This window comes from Chelonoidis abingdonii, chromosome 14, assembly GCF_003597395.2.
Source record: "Chelonoidis abingdonii isolate Lonesome George chromosome 14, CheloAbing_2.0, whole genome shotgun sequence".
In the NCBI taxonomy this organism is placed as follows: domain Eukaryota; kingdom Metazoa; phylum Chordata; order Testudines; family Testudinidae; genus Chelonoidis; species Chelonoidis abingdonii.
In genome coordinates, this window is record NC_133782.1 from 25,276,511 (window position 1) to 25,296,657 (window position 20,147).

Here is a 20,147-nt window from a genome sequence, read left to right on the forward strand (position 1 = left end):
TATGTACAATAAAGGTAAAATTGGGCAAGATAAAAAAAAGTTTCCATTCTCTTTTCAAGGCAAGTATCACAAGTGCTCCAGCATGTCAACAGAGCTTCTAGAGCAGAAGACAAGGTGCTCATTTGGACCAGTCTTTAGAAATCCAGGTTTTTCATGCTAACAGTGTCCACGTGTGGACCAGTACAGGAGATTCTCCTAACACTATCAGACCTTATTCCCCTTTCTCCTCCCCACAGAGACAGAATAATGAATAATGTTTTAAAAAAAAACAAAAACAATCCAGACTCCAGCATTTAAATTAAGGCAGAATGAATAAATTAGCCTTTAACACACACACATTCAGAACAACATCAGGTTCCATTTAAATTTGGGAGACTTTTTCAAAAAAACTCCCACCTACATCATCTGGGGGCTCAGATTGGTAGTTGCCCATGGGGTATTCAGTAGGTACTAGTACACGTAAGATTTGGAGCACTTTCATACTTGGGAGATCTGAATTCTTCCTAACGCTGGTGGGAAACTGCCTCTCATTACTAGGGTGCAGAGCTCCCAGCCTGGAAGAGTGGAATGTAGTTTAGTCCAACACTCAGATTATGCACAAACTTGTCAAGTGATAGCTTGACTGAAGTGGCTACATCAAAAAGACTCCAAATCAGATCCTTAGCTGGTGTAAATTACTGTAGCTCCACTGTAGTCAACAGAGCTATGCTGATTTACATCAGCTAAGGATCTTGCCCTTCCTTTAAAAAGAAGGGAGGGAAGATATAACTAAACACACATTAGTGCCAGTCAGTTACCCTTTGGCTTGCTGTTAACAGATGTTACTGAGGAAAGTTCAGGGAGTTTTGCTTGATGTGTATATTTAAGTAAAAAATCCAATGCCATCTTCCCATCACAGTGACTTGTCACAGCATAAGGACAGGCCTGATCTACACGTAAAGCTTAGGTTGACCTAGCTATGTCACCCCTGAGAGACGTAGTTAAGTCCGTAGACCTAAGCCCCAGTGTAGACAGCTCTAGGTCAACGGAAGACATCTTCCATTGACCTAGCTCCTGCCCCTCGGAGAGGTGGATTTACTACAGCAACAGAAGAACTCCTTCCATTCTGTGACTACACTACAGTGATGTAACTGCAGTGCTCCAGCTGTGCCACTGTAGCGTTTCTAGCGTAGACATACCCATAGTGTGAACAGATTTCCTCCTCACCATTGATAGAGCAATCAGACAAGATGGAGGAGACAGACTAGCTATGTGTATGAAGCACAGTTACATAGACACTTCCAAAATAAGTAGGCCAGTTGTTATTGGGTAAGTGACTTGCAGTGTACTGAGATGTGGTTTTGGCATGAATGATGGCACTAAGCTTCTAAACATAAATAAGACCATGGAGTTAACTTCCATTCTGTAGGAATAAAATCTCTAACTAGGATGATCCGCAGCCTCCCTGCCAGAGGAGGAAAAAACTTTTGCATCACAGTGAAAGAGCTCAGGTCCATTCCAGTTAGTGTGCTAGTCCGAATTTCTTTTAACAGTCATGAACAGAGGACAGTGCCATTTTAAAATCAAGACCATCAGTTAAAATTAGGTTTCCCAAGTCCTATTTAAAAACCATCAGTCGGTGCATAAGAAAACCCTAAAAAAGCATCTGAGGCACTGGAGCAGCTGGCTGCTAAGTCAGGTGTCCGGGTGATGGAATTTGAGACCGCTTCTTGTGTGAACTCTGGGTCAAAATGTCGCAGATCAGCAGGACCAGACTAAAAAAACAAACAAACAAACATGTATAACATCATTTCAGATGAACAGGCCTAAGCTCTCAGACAAGTTATTTCTTTAGACAGAACTGTTTTAGACAGCTGTGACCAAATCTTTATTTTATGTTCCCACAAAAGAGACATTAGCTTACAGTTCAGGAAGTATACTTAAACAGCACTAAAGAAGAAGAAATCATCAACTAAGACAACTAGCAGTGGGGCAGGGGAAGAGGGGGAATTTTGCTACACACACAGTTTCTCCCCCCATCCTCTGTCACAGAACTTGCCGACTGCATCCCCCGATAAGTGGAGCAACTAGAAGCGGTGATGTACTATGGGAAGTTGAGGAGGAACAGACAGGCAGAAGATGCAAGTTACTTTTAAGTTTCCAGAGGATGATGATTTTTCCCCCTCCTCCCTCCAACCCCCCACATCTAGAAGCAGCTAGAATATTTGAACAAGGGACTTTTGACCACTGCAGTCTCAGTTCCCTTCCCATTAAAGTTATGCAGGGAAAACTTGCATCAGCCACCACCACTTACCACATTGGGGTTGAAGGGAGGAGTGATCCTCTTGTGATACAAGTCATCCCAGTTTATTGGGCTGAAGAACACATGATTCTTTATCTCAAGCTGCAAAGAAGGGTTGGGGGGAAATAATCACTCTCCTGCCACCTTCCTCCTCAACCATCCCTTTTCCAACAGTCACTAAATAGGCACAGGCTCCCCGATAGTGGATGGTTGTAGCTCTACAGCTACATACAGCATATTGGAAAAAAACAAGTTGTAATGTTCCTCATCTTGGCAGATTGGAGTATCCCCAACACAAAAGACTTCATGAGTTTACTGTATCCTTTTTATGGTACAGGGACACTACATGCTACCAACCCAGCCCTTCCTCACACCTTTAACCATGACAGCCAGGAGCGGCGCCAGGGTTTTTGGCACCCTAAGCGGGGGTCCTTCCGCGCTCCTGGTCTTCGGGGCACTTTGGTGGCGGGTCCCGGAGCAAGTGAAGGACCCGCCGAAGAATTGCCGCCGAAGATCTAGAGCGTGGAAGGACTAACCGCCGCCGAATTGTCGCCTAGGGTGGCAAAATGCCACCCCGCCAAATCCTAGCGGTCGCCTAAATGGAAGCGCCGGCCCTGATGACAGCATAAAGTCCCCTCTGCAGGTCTTAACATCCTGTGCCCAGTTCTGAGCCACAGCCTCCTGTTGTGTTGCTAACATGGAGCTTAACTCCCCCTGCCCCCTCACCCTCCCCCACACAAACACACACACACTTGCAAAGCCCCACCTCAAAGTTGTATTTAGATACACCCCTGAAGAGATTGCAATTCACAAGTCGCATACAAGCAATATCTTGGTGCTTTGAAAAGTAGCCAAGCCAAGCCTTATGGGACACTGCAAGGAAGCTAGGTCCAGGGCTTGAATAATGAACGTTTACCCAGAGGGAGCTTGCTTTCTGCTATGGAGAGATGTCATTCCACTTGACACTGAAGTCTTCCTAAGACTAAGATCAACCAATGTAGAACAGATATGAAAGAGGAGAGGGGCTCGGAGGAGGGGTGGAGTTGGCTGTGTATGAAGAGAATAGGTTAGGATGGGAAACACCACGTACAAAGTCCATCTTGGCCCCCAGCCTCCTCTTCTGGTCCTTGTGAAGCAGTCCCTGTAAGATATCACAAGCTGCCATGGTCTTGGTTCCTTGGATCTGGAGTGGCTTGTGTAGAATATTGTCATACATCTGAGACACATCCCGGCTGTAAAAGGGAGGCTGATAGGGAAGAGAGGAGAAAATCAGCTACATAAGACATGAGATACCATAATGAAGCATGCAAACAATTTCAGACCTGTGGGAGACAATTCATCAGATTCCATTTCTACAGTGTGCGCGAGGGAGGCTAAATGTTTTCATCTCAGCAACATTAGGATGACTGTTTCAACTAGTTCTTTCATTTATGTTGGAATCGTCCATGTCATGGTACCCTATACATGGAACTACTGCTTTAGTGGCCCACAGCCTTCAAAAGGTCATTGCTTTCTTTAAGGAGCATCTCTTTGCTCTCCAACAAGTTGCAGTGCGTGATTTTAAGACTCACCAACCCAAACAGCATCTCATAGAGGACAGCTCCCAGACACCACCAGTCTACTGTTCTGTCATAGGGTTGTTTTCTTAGCACTTCTGGGGCCAAGTACTGTGAAGAGTCAGAGAGCTTTGTTTGAGACAAATTACAAAGGCTTCCATGACTACACATTCCAGGTTGCAGTTAATTAATCTCTAAATAAAAGCGTTAGAGAGGTTCAGAGCTGTGATTTCCACCAGCTTTTTTTTTATTTATTTATTTAAAGTAGAACTTTCCCCTGTCACAGGACTGACTCTAGAGCTAAACTTTTCCTAAAGTTTGAGAAGCTCCCATCTTCCTATACGCAACTTGAGGAAGGGAGTTTTAGCAGAACTCTAACCAGTGGTATGGCTCTTTGCCCTAGATGCACAGCTATTTCCAAAATCATGAGTGGCTGACTAATAGAGTTCAATCAACTGTGAAGTTGCAGATTTCCCGTCCCTGTATCTACCATGAAGACTCCTGTTATGTCAAGAGGTTCTGGTGACTGTCTCTTTGAGACTGGGTGTGAATGTACCTTTCCATAAACAGACCTGTCAGAATAAGTTAATCAGAAGCCACCTCATCTAAGATCAAAGTGGGTTGCGAACCTGCCCAGGAGTTTTGACTGAATGGCTGGATGGGGTTTGCTGAGTAAGGGGGAAGAGGCAGAACACACAGAAACTAAGAAGAGACAGAAGAGAGGGAGGCAGAAGCATAAAACGAAACCCAGGCAGGAGCTGGTGAGGACACAGCATGATCCAGGAGAAAGCCAGGGAGAGTTTTTGGCTGTGTTGGCTAACAAGGCTTGGGGCTATAACCTAAGGGCTTGGCTACACTTGTGAGTTAGAGTGCATTAAAGCAGCCCCAGGTGCCCTAGCTCACTCCCTTTCCACACTGGCAAGGCATGTAGAGCGCTCTGACTCCAGGGCTAGAGCACTCCTGGTACTCCACCTCGGAGAGAAGATTAACACTTGGAGTACCTTGGCTGAAATGTGAATGAGGTGTTGCATTACTGCACTCTGATCAGCCTCCAGAAACATCCCATAATCCCCTTAAGTCAAGTGGTCACTCTTGTCATTGTTTTAGAATGGCTGCAGGAATGTGGATATGCCCGTTTCTGACAGTCTGCTGCTTATCTGCTCCGGGACAAAACAACCATTACTGTGTAATGCTGTGTGTGAGAGAGAGAGGCAGGGGGTGAGGGGTCTGCTGCTGTCTGAACTTAAAAGACAGCATGCTGACATGCTCTCAGCACCCCAAAAATCCACTCTCTCTCCCCACACATACACACAACACATTCCCTGTCACACTCCACCCCCCCATCTGAAAAGCACGTTGCAGCCACTTGCATGCTGGGATAGCTACCACAACACACTGCTCTCTGTGGCTGTTGCAAGAGCTGCTAATGTGACAATGCCAGTGCACTTGCAGCTGTCAGTGTGGACAGATTGCAGCGCTTTCCCTACTATGCTCTACGAAGGCTGGAGACACATTTTACCTTGCTATGATTTACACCTGTGCTGGAAACAAAACTTCCTATTCTTCTTGGTAGCATTTTACAGCTATTTTGCAGTGGTAATGTCACAAGATCCAAGGCAGCAGAGAGGGTCACAACCTGCGTCATCAGGAGACGCTAATGACAATGTGACTATTAACTTGGTGTTCTGTGAATTAAGGGGCAGCAGCAAGTAAATATCTGGAACACTGTGCTCATAGCTACAGGAGTAAGTATTATAATCAAGGAGCGTAGCTAGAGAAGGTCCTGGATTCCAGTGTCAAGGCTGTCACCATGGCTACTGGAAGTCTTGCCAGGTTCTGCAGGAACACCCATTCCAGAATCAGCAGGATTTCCCCCCGCCAAAAAAGTTGCAACATTTTAAAAGCAAGTTTATTCAACGTACTAATCAGTTTAGTAAAAGCCATCCTGTCACAAGTTAAAATAAGGCCTTGTCTACATGCAAAAATTGTAATGCTTTAACTATAATAATGTAGTGACAACAGTACAGCCCTGTCCCTCCCTCCCCTCCGCCGCCCCCCAGTGTGGATAGTTTTATCAGTGTAAAGTTATACTGGTGTAAGCACCTTTATACTTGTATCAGAGGGGTAGCTGTGTTAGTTTGGATCTGTAAAAGCAGCAAAGAGTCTTGTGGCACCTTATAGACTAACATACGTATTGGAGCATGAGCTTTCGTGGGTGAATACCCACTTCGTCAGATGCATGTCACCTTTGTATTGCATCCATACTAAAACTGCATCCATACTAAAATATTTATATCAGTACAAAAAAGATCTGTGAGTATACCAGGCCTCTCTCTTGTTAATTGAATGCCCTGGTGAATTTCTCTTATTTGCATGTTTAAGTCTTGAAACCTGATACCTGTGGAGCAAAGTTTAAAATGAAAACACGGTAAGGATATAAGAGTCAGTCAGCAGTTTCTGCAAGGGTGGCATTGGAAAAAAAAAAGTCATCATTATTAGGTTTCACAGAGGACACCGAGTTGACACGAGTAAGCTTTTTAGAGGCAATGGTTCACAGTCCATTGGTCCAATCTAAACTTGGGCCCTGCTACTGATAATGGTCATCAGCAATGGATCCTCCTCAACCCTTCTAAACCCCACATCAAGAACAGACATGTTTTCAGCACCATTCCAGGGAACAGAGACTAGGCCCTCCTCAAACACACATTAAACTCAGGCCTTGTCTTCACTTCTAAAACCACAGGGTAATTAACACATGCAAGCTATCCTGAGGTAAAAACCACAGGGAAGACACTTTAGTGCAGACTTCACCTAGTTCACCTTGTGGTAAAACCAAAGTGCCTTGTCTCCACTGTGTTTTTACCTCAGGATACCTTGGACACATTAGTTGCCCCAAGGTAAAGGTTGTTTTTCAGCAGTTTACCCCTCTCCCACCAGTTGCAGTAGGAATGCAAGTGGAGGGGAGGAAGGGGAAGAAATGGGGGGTGGCAGTGTTACATTGCTAAAGGGAATAATGCTTTTGTAAAAGGGTATAAGAACTCAGTGGGACCCAAACTAGTATGACAGCAATGGGGAACAAACAGGACGTGTTAGCCTCCTTGGTTCCTTTCATGCAACATGCCAACATATTCAGCACCATGCATGTCAAAAAAGAGGCTGAGACTGTCTCAGATCTTGGTCCCCGATTTTTCAGTGATGCTGAATACACACAGCTCTGATTGACACCTCTGTGAGGAGCTGAGCACCTGCAGCTCTGATGTGTCAGGCAGTTAGTGCCTAAGTAATTCTCAGTTAACAAGAAAGTTGACCATACTGTACCTCTGGGGTGCCACAAAAAGTAGAGGTCGTTTCCTCTGGCTCCATTCCTTCTTTGCAAAGTCCGAAGTCTGTCAGTACTATGTGTCCCTAAAGAGGAGAAGGGATTTCAGCCTTATCAAGCTCTCCCTACTGGGAGTGCATGGATTTCTAGCCCCCTTTGCTGTTTTCATGTGCACCTTTCAGCTTTGCAACTGCTGGGCATTTATACATACAAACAGATTGAACAGGAAATCTGACGGGAGACGTTTCACAAAAATATGGTTTAAATGTAGGCTTGTAAGGATTTGATTTTTATCAGTAAATGTCAATTTCACTGTACCCACAAACAGATGTAAAAATATACTTTTCTATCCGTAATAATAAAATGTACACTTTTTTCAGTTTTAGAAAAATGCTGCTTGAGAACTTTTTAGAGTTTAAGGATATTTACCAGTACTTTGTATATTTTGACGTGATACTGACAATCTGCATTTTAAAATAGTTATTAAGCTTTGACTTTTTGAATCTCAATGTCAACTATAATTAAATAATTATCTGATCTCCCCCCAGTGTATGACCCCCGCCATAATTTCCTGCAACTGTGAAAATTTAAAAATTTATGTCAACATTATTTAAAAAAAAACTGAAACAAAATTCTGCCATGCTTAGGTATAAGTATCTATTAAACTGGCCAGACTGACCAGCAAAGCCCTGTGATCAGTTGAACAATTAGCCCTTCATCAGTCCAGGGAACTGCTTGGTTGGTGGAGCTTTACAGTGCTCAAGCCTAGACCTGCCATATGGGATATTTAAAATGCTTTTTCCATGGGTTAGTGCTCGGATATAACAAAAATGCTAACATCTGAGCTCTGGGAAACTACTGAGTAGCAGGAGGGAGTATGTGTATTTAGAGTTAACAGAGCTGCTTGCTTTACAAGTCAGTGTTGTGGCTCCCCCTACTGAACGGATGTGGGGTATACCAAGTAATTTTGGTGAGTGGGGGAAGGGAGGCAGTAATTACTCATGGTTCCTCTGTCATACCCAAGCTAGCATGCACAAAAAAAATTGTGAAGAGAATGCAGGAAGCAGACGTGTTTTCAAGAGAGCTGAACATACCTGGCAGTCCAGGAGGATGTTTTCAGGTTTTAAGTCCCTAGAAGAAGAGAAAGATGTGATGCTGAACCAGATTTTCCAAAGAGCTCAACGCACAACAGCTCCAGTTGAAAAGAATGGGGACTGCAGGGGACTGAGAAATGTTGACAGTCTGGTGCACTGAGGTCTATGAGAATGCCATGGCCATCAGGAACTCTAGAGTTATAGCTCCCGCAGCAGCAGTGAATCAGCACAGCATGTGTTTGATATACAAATATTAGTGTTTTTGTAAGGCTAGAGAGGCTGCTAGGCATATGCTATAGCATCTGGTCGCACAGTGTGGCAGTTACTGCTGCTGTGGGAAACATCTTTAATTTCCTGACCAGAGACTTTGCCTGTCATGCGTTGTACTAAACTACCTTCTCCTCCCATTCAAAACAAGCCAAGCTAACTTCGTCCCCTCCTTCTCAAAGCCAAAGCCTCATTCAAGGACTGAAAGAGGGAAATCAGGGGAAGGGGCTCAGGGAGATGCTACATGAGAAGTTCTGAAATACACAGGAGATCCTGGATCAAAAGCATAGTTCTGAAGCCTAGTTTAGGAAGACAGCGCAGCCCTGCCCAGTAGTTCTGCACTTTGTTTTTAGGAGTGCCCCTTGTAACATGCCTGCACGGTTACAATATCAAGTAGTTTCCTGCCCCTCCTCAATATTTTACACACACTTAGGTGCAGCCAAGGGTGAGCAGGGAACAGGGAAGAGGGAGTTACTCGTGCCTGCTATACTCACCAGGGACATGCACCCTACCTGTAGATTATGTTCAAGGAATGCAGGTACCCTACTGCACTGGCTACTTCAGCTGCATAAAAGCGGGCACGAGGTTCACGGAAACAGCGCTCTCGCTGCAGGTGGAAGAAGAGCTGAACAGAGAGGAAAGAGCCTGTTGGTTACTTGGGAGCAGCCCTCTCCCGTCATCCCCTCCCCGCAGTGTTGCTGCCATGTGCAGGGACATTCTGAACAGCCCCTTTTCTGCCTTCTGTTCACTCCCATTGAAAGCTAACCCCTCTCCCCACCACTAAAATTTCTTTCCCAAGAAGGAGAGCTCCGGAGGCAGCTGGGCTACTAATCTCAAGCCTTCGCTTGTTGAGAAAGAAGTCTCCTCCTACAAAGAGGCGAAGCTATTTGAATGCCAGCCACCGAGTGACTACTGCGGTTTGCAGAGAGTAAACTCTGCCAGTCATACTGAATTAGCTAGAGCCAAGCTGCCTTATTTAGCATCCTGGATGGGTGCAGTCATGCCACCCCCAACATCACCATTACAGTCAATCTGGTCACAACATAATCATGCCTCCACCTCACTACAACGTGTAGTGTAGACTGGACCTCAAGTGCAGTCTGTAAACAGGCTAATCATCAGAGACAATGTCTGGCAATGACACATCTTAGATCCCCTCAGGGAACAGTCAGGTTCAACCAGGCCTCGTGATGGAGCATAGAAAGAGCCTTTGCTGCTTCAACATTTGCTTTCAGTTGAGGTTCAGGAATGGGAGAGCAAGTGGTGCCACAGAGCAGCTTCCATACGCTAGAAAGGATGGACGAGAGGGACTCACACTAGAGTTTTGGCAGCCAGTTATAGTCAGATTTGACCCCCAGTGGTCTGAGACACTGCCATGCCCCTCCCTCATCACCCTTGCCTCAGATCTTCCTTCACTGATGGACAGCTCGACCTCTGCTGTGCACCAATAGGAGAAGGCCCACATGTGACAGATTGGAGCTGAAGCCACAAGACAAGCAAGAAAGTTAAGTGAGGGGTGTGTGGGTTATTTTACAATCTAGATCAGAGAGTGCCTATGGGGCCAGGCTACTGCATGTGGAAGATTTTACCAGATGTTATTTCTAAGGTGCTTGGCACCAGAGTCTCATTCAAAACGCAGCGTTCCTAAGATAGGTCTCTGACTGGACTGATGAATGCCACAGTAGTGTGTGTCCAGTCTGAACAAGGTCATTTCAGAAACAGGCATGACACTGCTTTAGCACAAACATCCACAGCTTGGTTCCTGATGGGAGACAAATAGATCCAGGACTGTTAATGTACAGTGGGAGTCTAAAATGACAGCTGTACTCTTGCACTCACCTCTCCTCCATTGACATAGTCTAGCACAAAGTAGAGCTTCTCGGAGGTCTGGAAAGAGTAGTGGAGGCCCACCAGGAAAGGATGTTTCACGTTTTTCAGCAGCACGTTGCGTTCCGCCATAATGTGGGTTTGCTGCGCAGAACCAGCCAAAGATGTGTTAGTAGGTCAGTTGGTTCCATTCCAGAGTCTGGCAGGCGAGTGGCCACCTAGTGCTGAGAGATCTTCAGATGGAAGGTTCTCAACAAGCTCTCGATATTGTTATTCATTCTGAGGCCAACTGGCCATTCCTAGGGGTGACTAGGTTTAGTATCCGAAAGGTCAATACCCAGTCCCTCGGAAGGATGCCTTGGAGCATGACTGAGCTAGCAAGCAAAGGCCTGTTGAGCAGGATTCCTCCAGAACCATGTTTGACAATTCCTCCCCCTCCTACCTCTCTGCGGCACATCACAACACACGCATACTCCATACTGTGGTACGCACTAGCAGCCATAGTCTACAGCCCAGGGCCTCCTCCTGGGAACACAAGACAGTGCCTACAACTGCGAGTACTCATCAGTGAAGTTAATGGGGCTATTCACAGCTGTAAGCACTATGCTTGCTAGTAAGTATTTGCAAGATCAGGCCCAGGGTTTGGTGTGGATGCAGAAATATTGTTAACAGTTATAGTGCAGACATAGGGGCTGGGTGGGCAAGGATTGAGCAGTGGCAGAGCTTGTTTGCACCATGATCAAGCCATTGCTGTTCAGCTTTCCTTTCATCTGCACCACGATCCTCCTGATAAACTGAGGATCAGTCGGGGTGCACACCAGTGGTGACTAGAGCAAGAGGCACAGACACACTAGTATGATGCCTTGCTTTTATCATGAAGAAAAAGCACCAAGAAGAGAAGTTAAACCCTCCTCCCCTCCCCAGAGGGCTTGTCTGTAACATACCTCCTTTTTCTTCAGGATGGATTTCTTCTGCAAGACTTTCACAGCATAAGACATCCCATCAGACTTGCGTTTGGCCAGGAGAACCTACAGCAGAAGGGCGAGGCGAGGGGCGTGGGTCTCTGGTGCTCTACACCATTCCGATTTATTTCGTTAGTGTTTCACACCACCTTTGCGACTAGTGCAGGTGACTGCACAAGGGGTCGGGCTACGATTTTAGAGCATGAGAAGCCAGCCAGGTGTTTTCTCCTTCCATCCCTTGACAAGGGCATACAGCAAACTAAGCTTCCCCTCAGTTCCCCAGCTACTTTCCCCTCATTCCACCCAGTATCCAGCTAGAGCAGTTTCAGAACACAGAGGGAGAGAATCCCATTTCTAGAGGATCACTGTCATCTCACAAAGCAGACATGCCCAGGGACACTCTCCTAGTTATGTGAGAATGTGCCAAGATGAGCAGTATTTCAAATGCTGCTCTTATACCTTCCCTCCTACCACCTGTGGGGTAGTAAGATACCACTCACCTTCTTCCATGCCTCTTTGTTCCCAGGCCTGTTTCAGCACTGGTGATGGGCTACTCAAGGGAGGAGTAAATGAAGCCCACTCCGCTGCTGCTGGAAACTATTTCAGCAAGGGAAAAGAGGAGACCATACAAGGACGCCTTCAGAAACCCACGATCGACCCCAAGCTACACTCACTTACTTTTCCAAAGCTTCCTTTCCCAATAACTTTCAAAAAATCAAAGTCCGTTGGCTTGGCACTGTTGGACAAGGAGACAGCGGGTTACCACCCATTCCACTGGCTAAATGTCAACTAAGGTTTTTTTCAAAAGTACACAAGGAGGGTCAGCCCTGGAAGTTGGGTGGAAGACATAATCTTCATTCACTAGATAAGCTTCCTTCCATCCTCCAGTCACAGATGCAGCAATCCAGCAGGTAAAGGTTTTGTATGGTGCAATACAGACACACAAGGGCAGCAGTGGGGTGGAATCCCTAGCCAAGTATCCCAGTCACCCGGATAATCTGCTCTTCTGAATATGACAGTGGCAGAGAAAGCCGTTAAATCCTCAAATGCACCTGAAGGTTAGGTGCAAATGAAGCTCTTTGCTTTCTCTCTCTGAAGATTGGGAGGGGCTCTGGCTGATAAAGCAGACAGCAGGGAGATGCAGTAGAATCAAAATAAGGAAGAGTCTCCCTCCCCCACCTAACAGGGAACCAAAGTACCAGGTGGAAGCAGCAAAAGCAAGGAGCTGGGGGCAGGGGCATTAGAGTGTGGGCAGGAGATTAGGATTGTAACCTTGGTCAAAGTGACAAAGCAGAAACCTGTACATGTGACTAGCTACAGCTGAGCCCCCAGAGTGCTGACCTTTGAGATACACACTATATGGGAGTCCACCTGGGCCATTTGCTAGTTATGATTTCTTTGCTCAGATGGAGCAAATCAGATGGGAAACCAATCAGTTTTTTCACTGCACGGTTCACCTTGTGCACCGGGTTCAATACTCTCCCAGGTAAACGCAGGCTACTTACTTCGGATTAGCAGACGGGCCAAGGTTGATGTTGTCAGTCGGTGTCAGAGGCTGGAGGGGACACAGACATTAAGCAATTAGTCAGCATTTCCCTGAGAAGGAACATGGGATTCCAGTGAGGAGTTTCAAAGCAGACATATTTTCACTTGCTGCACGAAGTCATGTGTCACAACCCCAAACAGACATGGCCAGCCTATTTTTGAGTCAGAATCTCAGTTAACAGCCGCCCTTAGACTGGAGCAGTTGGCTTTATCCCTACCCCTTCACCCACACCAGACCCCAACTCCTCCAAGTTCACCAGTGAGAGTGGAACAAATCTTCTGGCACCTGGCTGGATAAGTCCCTCCAGAAGGAGGGAAGAAGGAGGTCCATCCCTGGACACTGTGCACAAGAAATGGGGGGAAAGGGAGTTCGGGGGGAGGGGAAATCTCATTTCTCTTCCTCACCAAAGCTCTACTCATGTCCTAAAGCAATGGCATCAGTCAAATCCCATGCACCCAGGCAGGCCCCACATCTGCCTGACTTAGCCCCTCGGAAGGCAACTACTCTTGTGAAGGAGTGATAGGAGGAGGTTTAGCTGCTAGCATGGTTCGTGTGAGACGAGCATCCTGGGCGCCAGGAAAAGCGACTTGCAGCATTACACTCGCTGGGCCCTCTTTGCACGCGAGTCACACAGGCCGCAGGAACACATGGGTGATTGCCACCGTCTGCGCTGAGCAATGGACTCGCATGCAAGCACACATGGGGAGAGCTGCCGGTTTCTGTAGCACTAACAGACCCCATTGCTAGAGACATTGCAGGGACCCTAGACACCTGCCAAGCACACTCAGGGCTGGAATTCAGAGCCAGGAAATTAATCATCCTACAGCCTGACAACAGCACTAATCCAGCCCATGGCTCAAGCACCACTCAGAACTGAAAGCTTCGCTAAAGCTCTGGAATTTTGCTTTTCTCTGGTAATACTGGGCAGGGCTGGGAGTAGGGGTGGGGAATAGAGCCCATTCTCTTCCTGCCCATCCCCCATACACACAGATCCTTTCCCTCCTCTTCCCCGCCTCTAGCCACAGGGGGATTTTCCCTATCCCTACACTTTACAGGAAATAAGCCCTCTCTGCCAGGCCTTCATGCTCCTTGCACTCCTGCTTCCCACAGTGACTCCTGGTCAGAATCAGAGCAGCTCCCTCCCTCCTCTCCATCCAGCATCATCCATCAGTGACCACAGGGACAAGGCAGTGCTAGAAGGAAGCAATCCCAGAGGCTGTCAAGGCCAACAGGAGGAGTGTACTGGTTTTATAGGGTAGAGTCTGCAAGGACTAAAGCCTGGGGACACCCCCCACCCTGCCAAAACACCCTTTGCAGTGAGAGATTGTCCAGTGGGAAGACACACACACACACATGCACATTCCGAGCATGGGGTGGAGCTAAAGAATCCCCACCTATGGAGAGGTGTGATTGACCAGCTGAGCTCCAGGGGAAGTGAAGGGGATCTACAGCCCTGCCAGGGGATAAGCTGGAGGAACAGTCACAGGTGAAGCACAAGGACCCTGATCAGCATGGACGCACTGAAGCCCTGCAGGATTCTCGTGGCAGGAATGAATCAAACATGCAGGTGGGGGGTTAAGAGTGCCCAGCCTGATGCAGTTTTTTGGGCACCGTGTCCTGGCTCAAGATCTGCAGTCAACTTGATGGTGACGCTCCCAGTGTGGCTGAAGAATCCTGCAATAACCGGAGCTAGCTCAAGGGGATTGCGAAAGTGGGGTGTCGTGAGTCACCTCCCACCCATGGCAAGACAAGGGTCATCTCTCCCCTATACCTGGAATGGAACGATTCCAAACAAACTGCTCTTTGTCTGCAGAGACACCCCAACTCCTCCCTTTTTCTGAGAGGGGAGAAGGATTAAGGCTAAGTTCTCCAGCTCACATTTCTCCTACAAATGTCTCCTTCCTCCCTGTTACAATTAACAGTAATGCTGCATAGGAGCCAGCAAGCCGGAACCTTACCTGGGGGCTGTTATCCGGGTTTTTGGAACGGTCCATTAAGAAGGCAACTCTTTCAGCACTTGAAATAAAAAGATAAATGATAATACAATGAACCAGCAAAGAGACTGTTCGTCAGCACTTAGCCCCCAGCCTGTCAGGGTTCAGAGCCAACCTTCAGCACACGGAAAGCAGGCACCCATTAAGGGGACCTGCATGATCTTCCCAGATGAGAATGAATAGAGCAGGAAAAAGGATTTCACTACCCAGTAACTTGGGGCCTCACAGATCATACTTCCAGCACAACGTTTGGAGCCATGAGACCTGATCCTTCATTGCCCTGCAGCTTGTATAGCTGCTTCCACTGGTGCAGAGGGGGGTACAGAAAGCGCTCTCATTGGGTAGCAGTTAGTGCCCTCACTCTGCACCCATGTAAGTGACAGCACAAGGTGCAGGCCCAAGATGAATCACGCCCAAGGTATTTAAGTGCCCAGGAGCAGCCACAAGACTATCTAAAACTCAATTGTCAGGCCAAACTTTTCAGGAGTGGCCACTGATTCTGACACTCTGTGTTTGGGTGTTTTACATGTGACGCCTCGCACCGCATTTTCCCAGCTGTTGAGCACCAGAAACTTCCACTGGCTTCAACTGAAAGTCAGGCCCTCAGGGCCTCAGATTGGGTGCCCCTCCCCCAAAAAGGCACCTCCAAAAAAGTGGTCCCTTTTGAAAAGAGGCCTCCCACACTTCTACGGAGCTCAGAGTGCAGATGTTGCTGCTGCAACAGACCCAGCCAGAATTCCAACACAGCCAGTGTCTCGTCAGAGCAACTCTGGTTCGGCCAATTGCTGCAGAGAGAGCTGGCCCTGGGGTAATGTGACCCTTTCACACAGTCACACTTCACAGGCTCTTAAGAGGGGGGACCTTACTGCCTAACAAAAACTGCGACCATCTAGTGCAGCAGCCCAGGTGAGGACTCTTCTCAACCCACCGTATAGAAGTTCAAGCAGGTGCTGAGAACAGAGGAGATGCTACGCACCCCACGCTTTCAGTCTCGTGATGTGCTGGGGCTCAATCCCCCTCTCCAGATCCAGACGGTCCTTTTGGCTCTGCAGGGAAGCCAAGATAATGCAAGCGGGGTTGGACCACCCGGCTTTTCCCAGTTTTGATGCCATTTCCCAAGCCAGCGTAGACCAGGTCCACACACCTGACACAGTTTTACAGACTTTACTAGCCCAGGTAGCAAAGCAGGCCTGGACCTGGAGGAGCTCTGGGCTGCAGGAGCTAAATCAGCATTAGCAGGGGCACCTTTTAGGAAAGAGCTGGGCTCAGTGGTGGTTCCGAGCCACCAGCTCCAAATGCCACTTTGGATCGACAGGCACAGGAAAGAACCAAAAGAGACACTTTGTAGCTTGGCCCTCTCTAGTTCCTGGGAGCTGGTTTTCTGTAGTTGGGATTCATCTAGATGAAAACAAAGGGAGCCAGCCCCAGCCCCGCTTCCCTTTCTAAGCCCTCACACCTCACCTTTAGCTAAGGTTAAATACTATCAAAACCAAGCTCCTCCCCCCCACCCCACCCCCCAAAAGCTTCACATATTGTCTTGGAGGAAGCTCTGCAGACATATGGGTGGGTCCATCCATCTCTGGAGCATTATCCAGGCCCATGAAAACCCCCACCCCTCTGCGCCCCTTGTAACCAGCCAGCCAAACCGCACACTGAACACCCTCTAGGTCTCCCCACACACACTCACACACCCAGTGTGATCTCTCACAGCAAGACGTTCCCCCTCTGCAAGAAACACGGGCCACCTGGACTCCCAGCAGGTAGAGAAAGCCCCTTCTCCAAAGCAGAATCAGTCCCATGGCAGGGGACGTTCCCTGGCTGTGCCTGTTTGTGCTGGAAGCAGCTCCCAGAGCCCTGCCCACAATTCTGGCCCGTGCCAGTCCACTCTGCTCACCAATTATTGTCTAGAGCAGAGGTTAGTAGGCTGCGTTTTAAAGAGCTAGTGTCCCTTTGAGAGGCTTTTATACTCACTAGGAGCACAGCCTGGAGCCTGAGGCCTTGATGGTCTGTTCTATCCTCTCACACCCGTGCTTTATAAGATCTGCGGGAAAGAAAAGTTAGAAAACTAAGCTGATTAGCTGGTGGTGAGAGCACAAGAACACAGAGGCCTGTTTGTTCCTAGCTTACCTTGCCCTGCTCTTCAACCTCCTTCTCCCCTCTACCCACACACCAGACTAGCCGGGCATTTATAGGGGCCAGGACAGCTTCCTCCACCTCCATCAGGGACCTTTCCTCAGTTTACAAGCTAACCAATGAGTGCTGATAGATGGGGACCCCCCAGAGGTCTGGTTTGCATAAGCCTCCCCCACAAATCACCTCTCAGAAAAATTCCCTGGGTCTTAGTCTCCCAGCAGGGAAAAAAAATCACAAGACAGATGTGTTTACACTGGCATACATCATACTTGGCTCTAGCCTCCCCCCGTTCATTCAGGGCTCTCCTAGCACTTCAAAGCATGAATCAGGCCTCACAACATCCTCAAGCAAGCCCTGTTATTCCACACACCCAGTCATGGCACTGAAGTGACTTGCACAACAACATACAGCAAGCCAGGGTTAGTCAGGATTAAACCCTAAGGGGGCCAGATTTTGTTGTCCTGCATCTTGTGTCGTCAGTCGCACCATCACAAAGCACGTGTCAAATGTTGCCTTTCTGATTCAGTGGCATTTTACTGTCACTTTTCAATAAGTTCAAGACAATGGAAGAGTTGGGCCCAGAAATCCTGTCTCCTGGTCCCCCATCCTATAGGATCCAAAAATGGGAGCATTTTTGAACACACATATACATACACATACCCAAGATATAAAAACATGGCAGGTTTCAAAGAGGGATGATTTTTTTGGTTAGCTAATAAATATTTTCACAAAAATTCTGGGCCTTCAACCCCCACCCCTGCTTTGCCACAGAAAATAGTGGGGTAGGAGAAGAAAAGAAAGGAAAATCAAAACTTTTTTATTTAAAAAGAATCTTTAAAAAAAAAAACCAGAAGATTCCTTTTTTAAAGAAAAAGAAAAGGAGAAGGTATATTCATGAAAAATAGTATTTAATTCAAAAGGTGTTGAACAGCGGTACTACAGGACAAACTCAGCAGCACTGGCTGCAGATGTACAAGCCCTCCTAAGCTAGGAGTTCCTTTTGCTCAGGTAATATGTCTGGAGATAAACATGAACAAATGACACTTTGCAGAAGATGTTTCCATATTGGCCTAAACACCAGGCTGGGAATTTGGCAGGGGAGCCAAATCTCTGAACAGACAGGCGTAGTTGTGCGCTGAATAGTTGTTAACAGGGCACAGTCTGCGGGTCTGGGACCCAAGATTTAGATTTGGTGACGCCATAACCAACTTTACAAGCTCCTACTATAGATTCGGGGCGGGAGAAGTGGAATGAACCTTTATGTGGTCATTTCCCTGTAGCATTATGAGCCCAGTAAGATAGCAGCATTGTGCTGTTGCATGAGAACGAGAAAGCGATGCTAGGTGTGCCTCCTGTTGCAGTGACGGCTGCATGAACATCTTCCCAGGTGCCCAAAGACCATACTCCATTTGCATACAGATCCCCCCCAACATAAGTGCACTGGACTGTAACATTTACCTGGACTTTTCTCTCCCCTGATAAGAGGAGAAGTTTGTTCCATTCCACTACCAGTAAAAGCTTGCATTAGAGTTTGTTTGCCCTCCCCTGAGGTTACCGGGATATCAGAGGGCTGTATTTTATGATGACACGGACCAGGCTGCTCACTGAAAGGGAGTCACATAAACTGGCCAGATATCACTGTCAAAATGGAGAGCTATATGAAGAGTAAACCAGTTTTGCAGTGGATAAGATGGCGACCACTGGCTTTGAGAGCACACTGGCAGCCCCTGAATTGCAGAACACCTTAACCCAAGCCACAGGGACTGGGGGAATGAGAGGCATCTCAAGTAGCAGACATCCTTAAAGGGCAGGGAGGAATTATAAGGATGCAAAGTCTTTCATCTCTGGGGCCTATGGACTTGGCTATGCGGTAACTGGGACTGAAATAGTTGGTTGTAGTTGTCTGATGCTAGTCTGTGCATGGATACTCTTACTGTGAAATAAAAGACCCCTATTCTGATATAACTTAAACCAGCAAAAAAAAAAAAAATCAATTAAAGTTATCAGAATAGCGTTACCTTACCCTGCAGTAAGAGCATCTATGCCGACTAGTATCAAAACCAAAGAAGTTTGCACAAGTGGTTTAGGTATTTCTGTTCCGGTGACCACTGCAGACAAGCCACAGCAGCCACCTTTTGAAGACAGCTCAGCACATTGAGTATGGAGCTTTCCTGAAAATCTGGCCCATGAGCCTGCTTCTCCTCTCATTCACATCAGTTTCACACCCATGTAAGCTCATTGATTTTACTGCTGATTTGCACGGATGTAACTGAGAGCTAGGTTCAAATTCCAGACTCCGGTCATAATGGAGAAGGAAGTGGTAGCTCCGAGCTTAACCCCTAGAAGGCAGAATAGAGGGTCTCTCCAGGTCACTAAGGGTAAAGGGTTCTCAGGACAAATTTTTTGGTGGCCTAAGAGTGCGGCCACCAACTTTTGCTGGTGGATGCTCTCACACTTTAGGAAAATTAGCTTTAAGAAAAACAAATAAATATGCACATATACACGTCCAAATCATTGTAATTAATTTATTGCTAGCTAGTAAGTCTGCTGTAAAAAAGTGATATTAACAAATATAAAAGTATCACTTTTCACAGCAGACTTACTCAGCCCTGGCAAGCCTGGGGACAAATTGGATGGGGGGGGTCAGGGTAGGCAGTAGGGGCCAGAAGCAACGGAGTTGAGGGGGCAAAGGAGATAGTGGAGTGCCAGAGTCTGAAGTCCTGTACCCAGAGCCCAAAGACCCATGGCTAGGAGACAGGGATGGAGCCTGAAGCCAGGGAGCTGGAGCCTGCCACCCCACCACTCTAGGGGTGAAGCCCAAAGCCTGAGCCCCACCACCCCTAGGAAGGTGGGGAATTCACCAGCTGCCTGGTCCTCCTGCATTGTGCCCCAGCTGTCTCCAGAGGGGGGCAGGGCTCAACCCCTGCTTGCAGCCCCAGCAGCCAGCACTAAGTCGGTGCATCCAGGAGCAACTGGGACGGGGAAGAGCTGCTGCTTTGCCTCTCCTCCCCCTAGTCACAGCCCAGGAGGCTCTGGCCACAAGAAAAGCCACTGGTGGCCGCATCTGAGAAACACTGGACTCTACGCTGAGTTAACCCAGAGCATCAGGTCTCGGAACCCAAATCAGCTCAGCTGACTTAGGCTTGTGAGACTCAGGCTGCAAGACTA

General features: G+C 47.5%; 1 protein-coding gene across 5 annotated transcripts in view; it reads right to left on the reverse strand.

Moving 5' to 3' along the window:
- The window catches only part of SGK2 (serum/glucocorticoid regulated kinase 2), a 34,951-nt gene continuing 14,804 nt past the window's right edge, over positions 1-20,147 (reverse strand). For 4 of the 5 annotated variants that reach the window (XM_032769657.2, XM_032769656.2, XM_032769658.2 and 1 more), the window contains 13 exons: positions 16,818-16,887; positions 14,811-14,868; positions 12,812-12,861; positions 11,985-12,042; positions 11,289-11,372; positions 10,357-10,488; positions 9,030-9,142; positions 8,251-8,287; positions 7,156-7,242; positions 3,853-3,948; positions 3,372-3,527; positions 2,294-2,383; positions 1-1,754 (listed from right to left, as the gene is read on the reverse strand). In XM_032769657.2, coding sequence (XP_032625548.1) covers positions 1,602-1,754; positions 2,294-2,383; positions 3,372-3,527; positions 3,853-3,948; positions 7,156-7,242; positions 8,251-8,287; positions 9,030-9,142; positions 10,357-10,488; positions 11,289-11,372; positions 11,985-12,042; positions 12,812-12,861; positions 14,811-14,868; positions 16,818-16,887 — 1,184 coding nt within the window. In that variant the 3' untranslated portion in view covers positions 1-1,601. Of the gene's footprint in view, positions 1,755-2,293; positions 2,384-3,371; positions 3,528-3,852; positions 3,949-7,155; positions 7,243-8,250; positions 8,288-9,029; positions 9,143-10,356; positions 10,489-11,288; positions 11,373-11,984; positions 12,043-12,811; positions 12,862-14,810; positions 14,869-16,537; positions 16,614-16,817; positions 16,888-20,147 lie in introns of those variants that run through there. The other variant, XM_032769659.2, reaches the window with a different exon arrangement.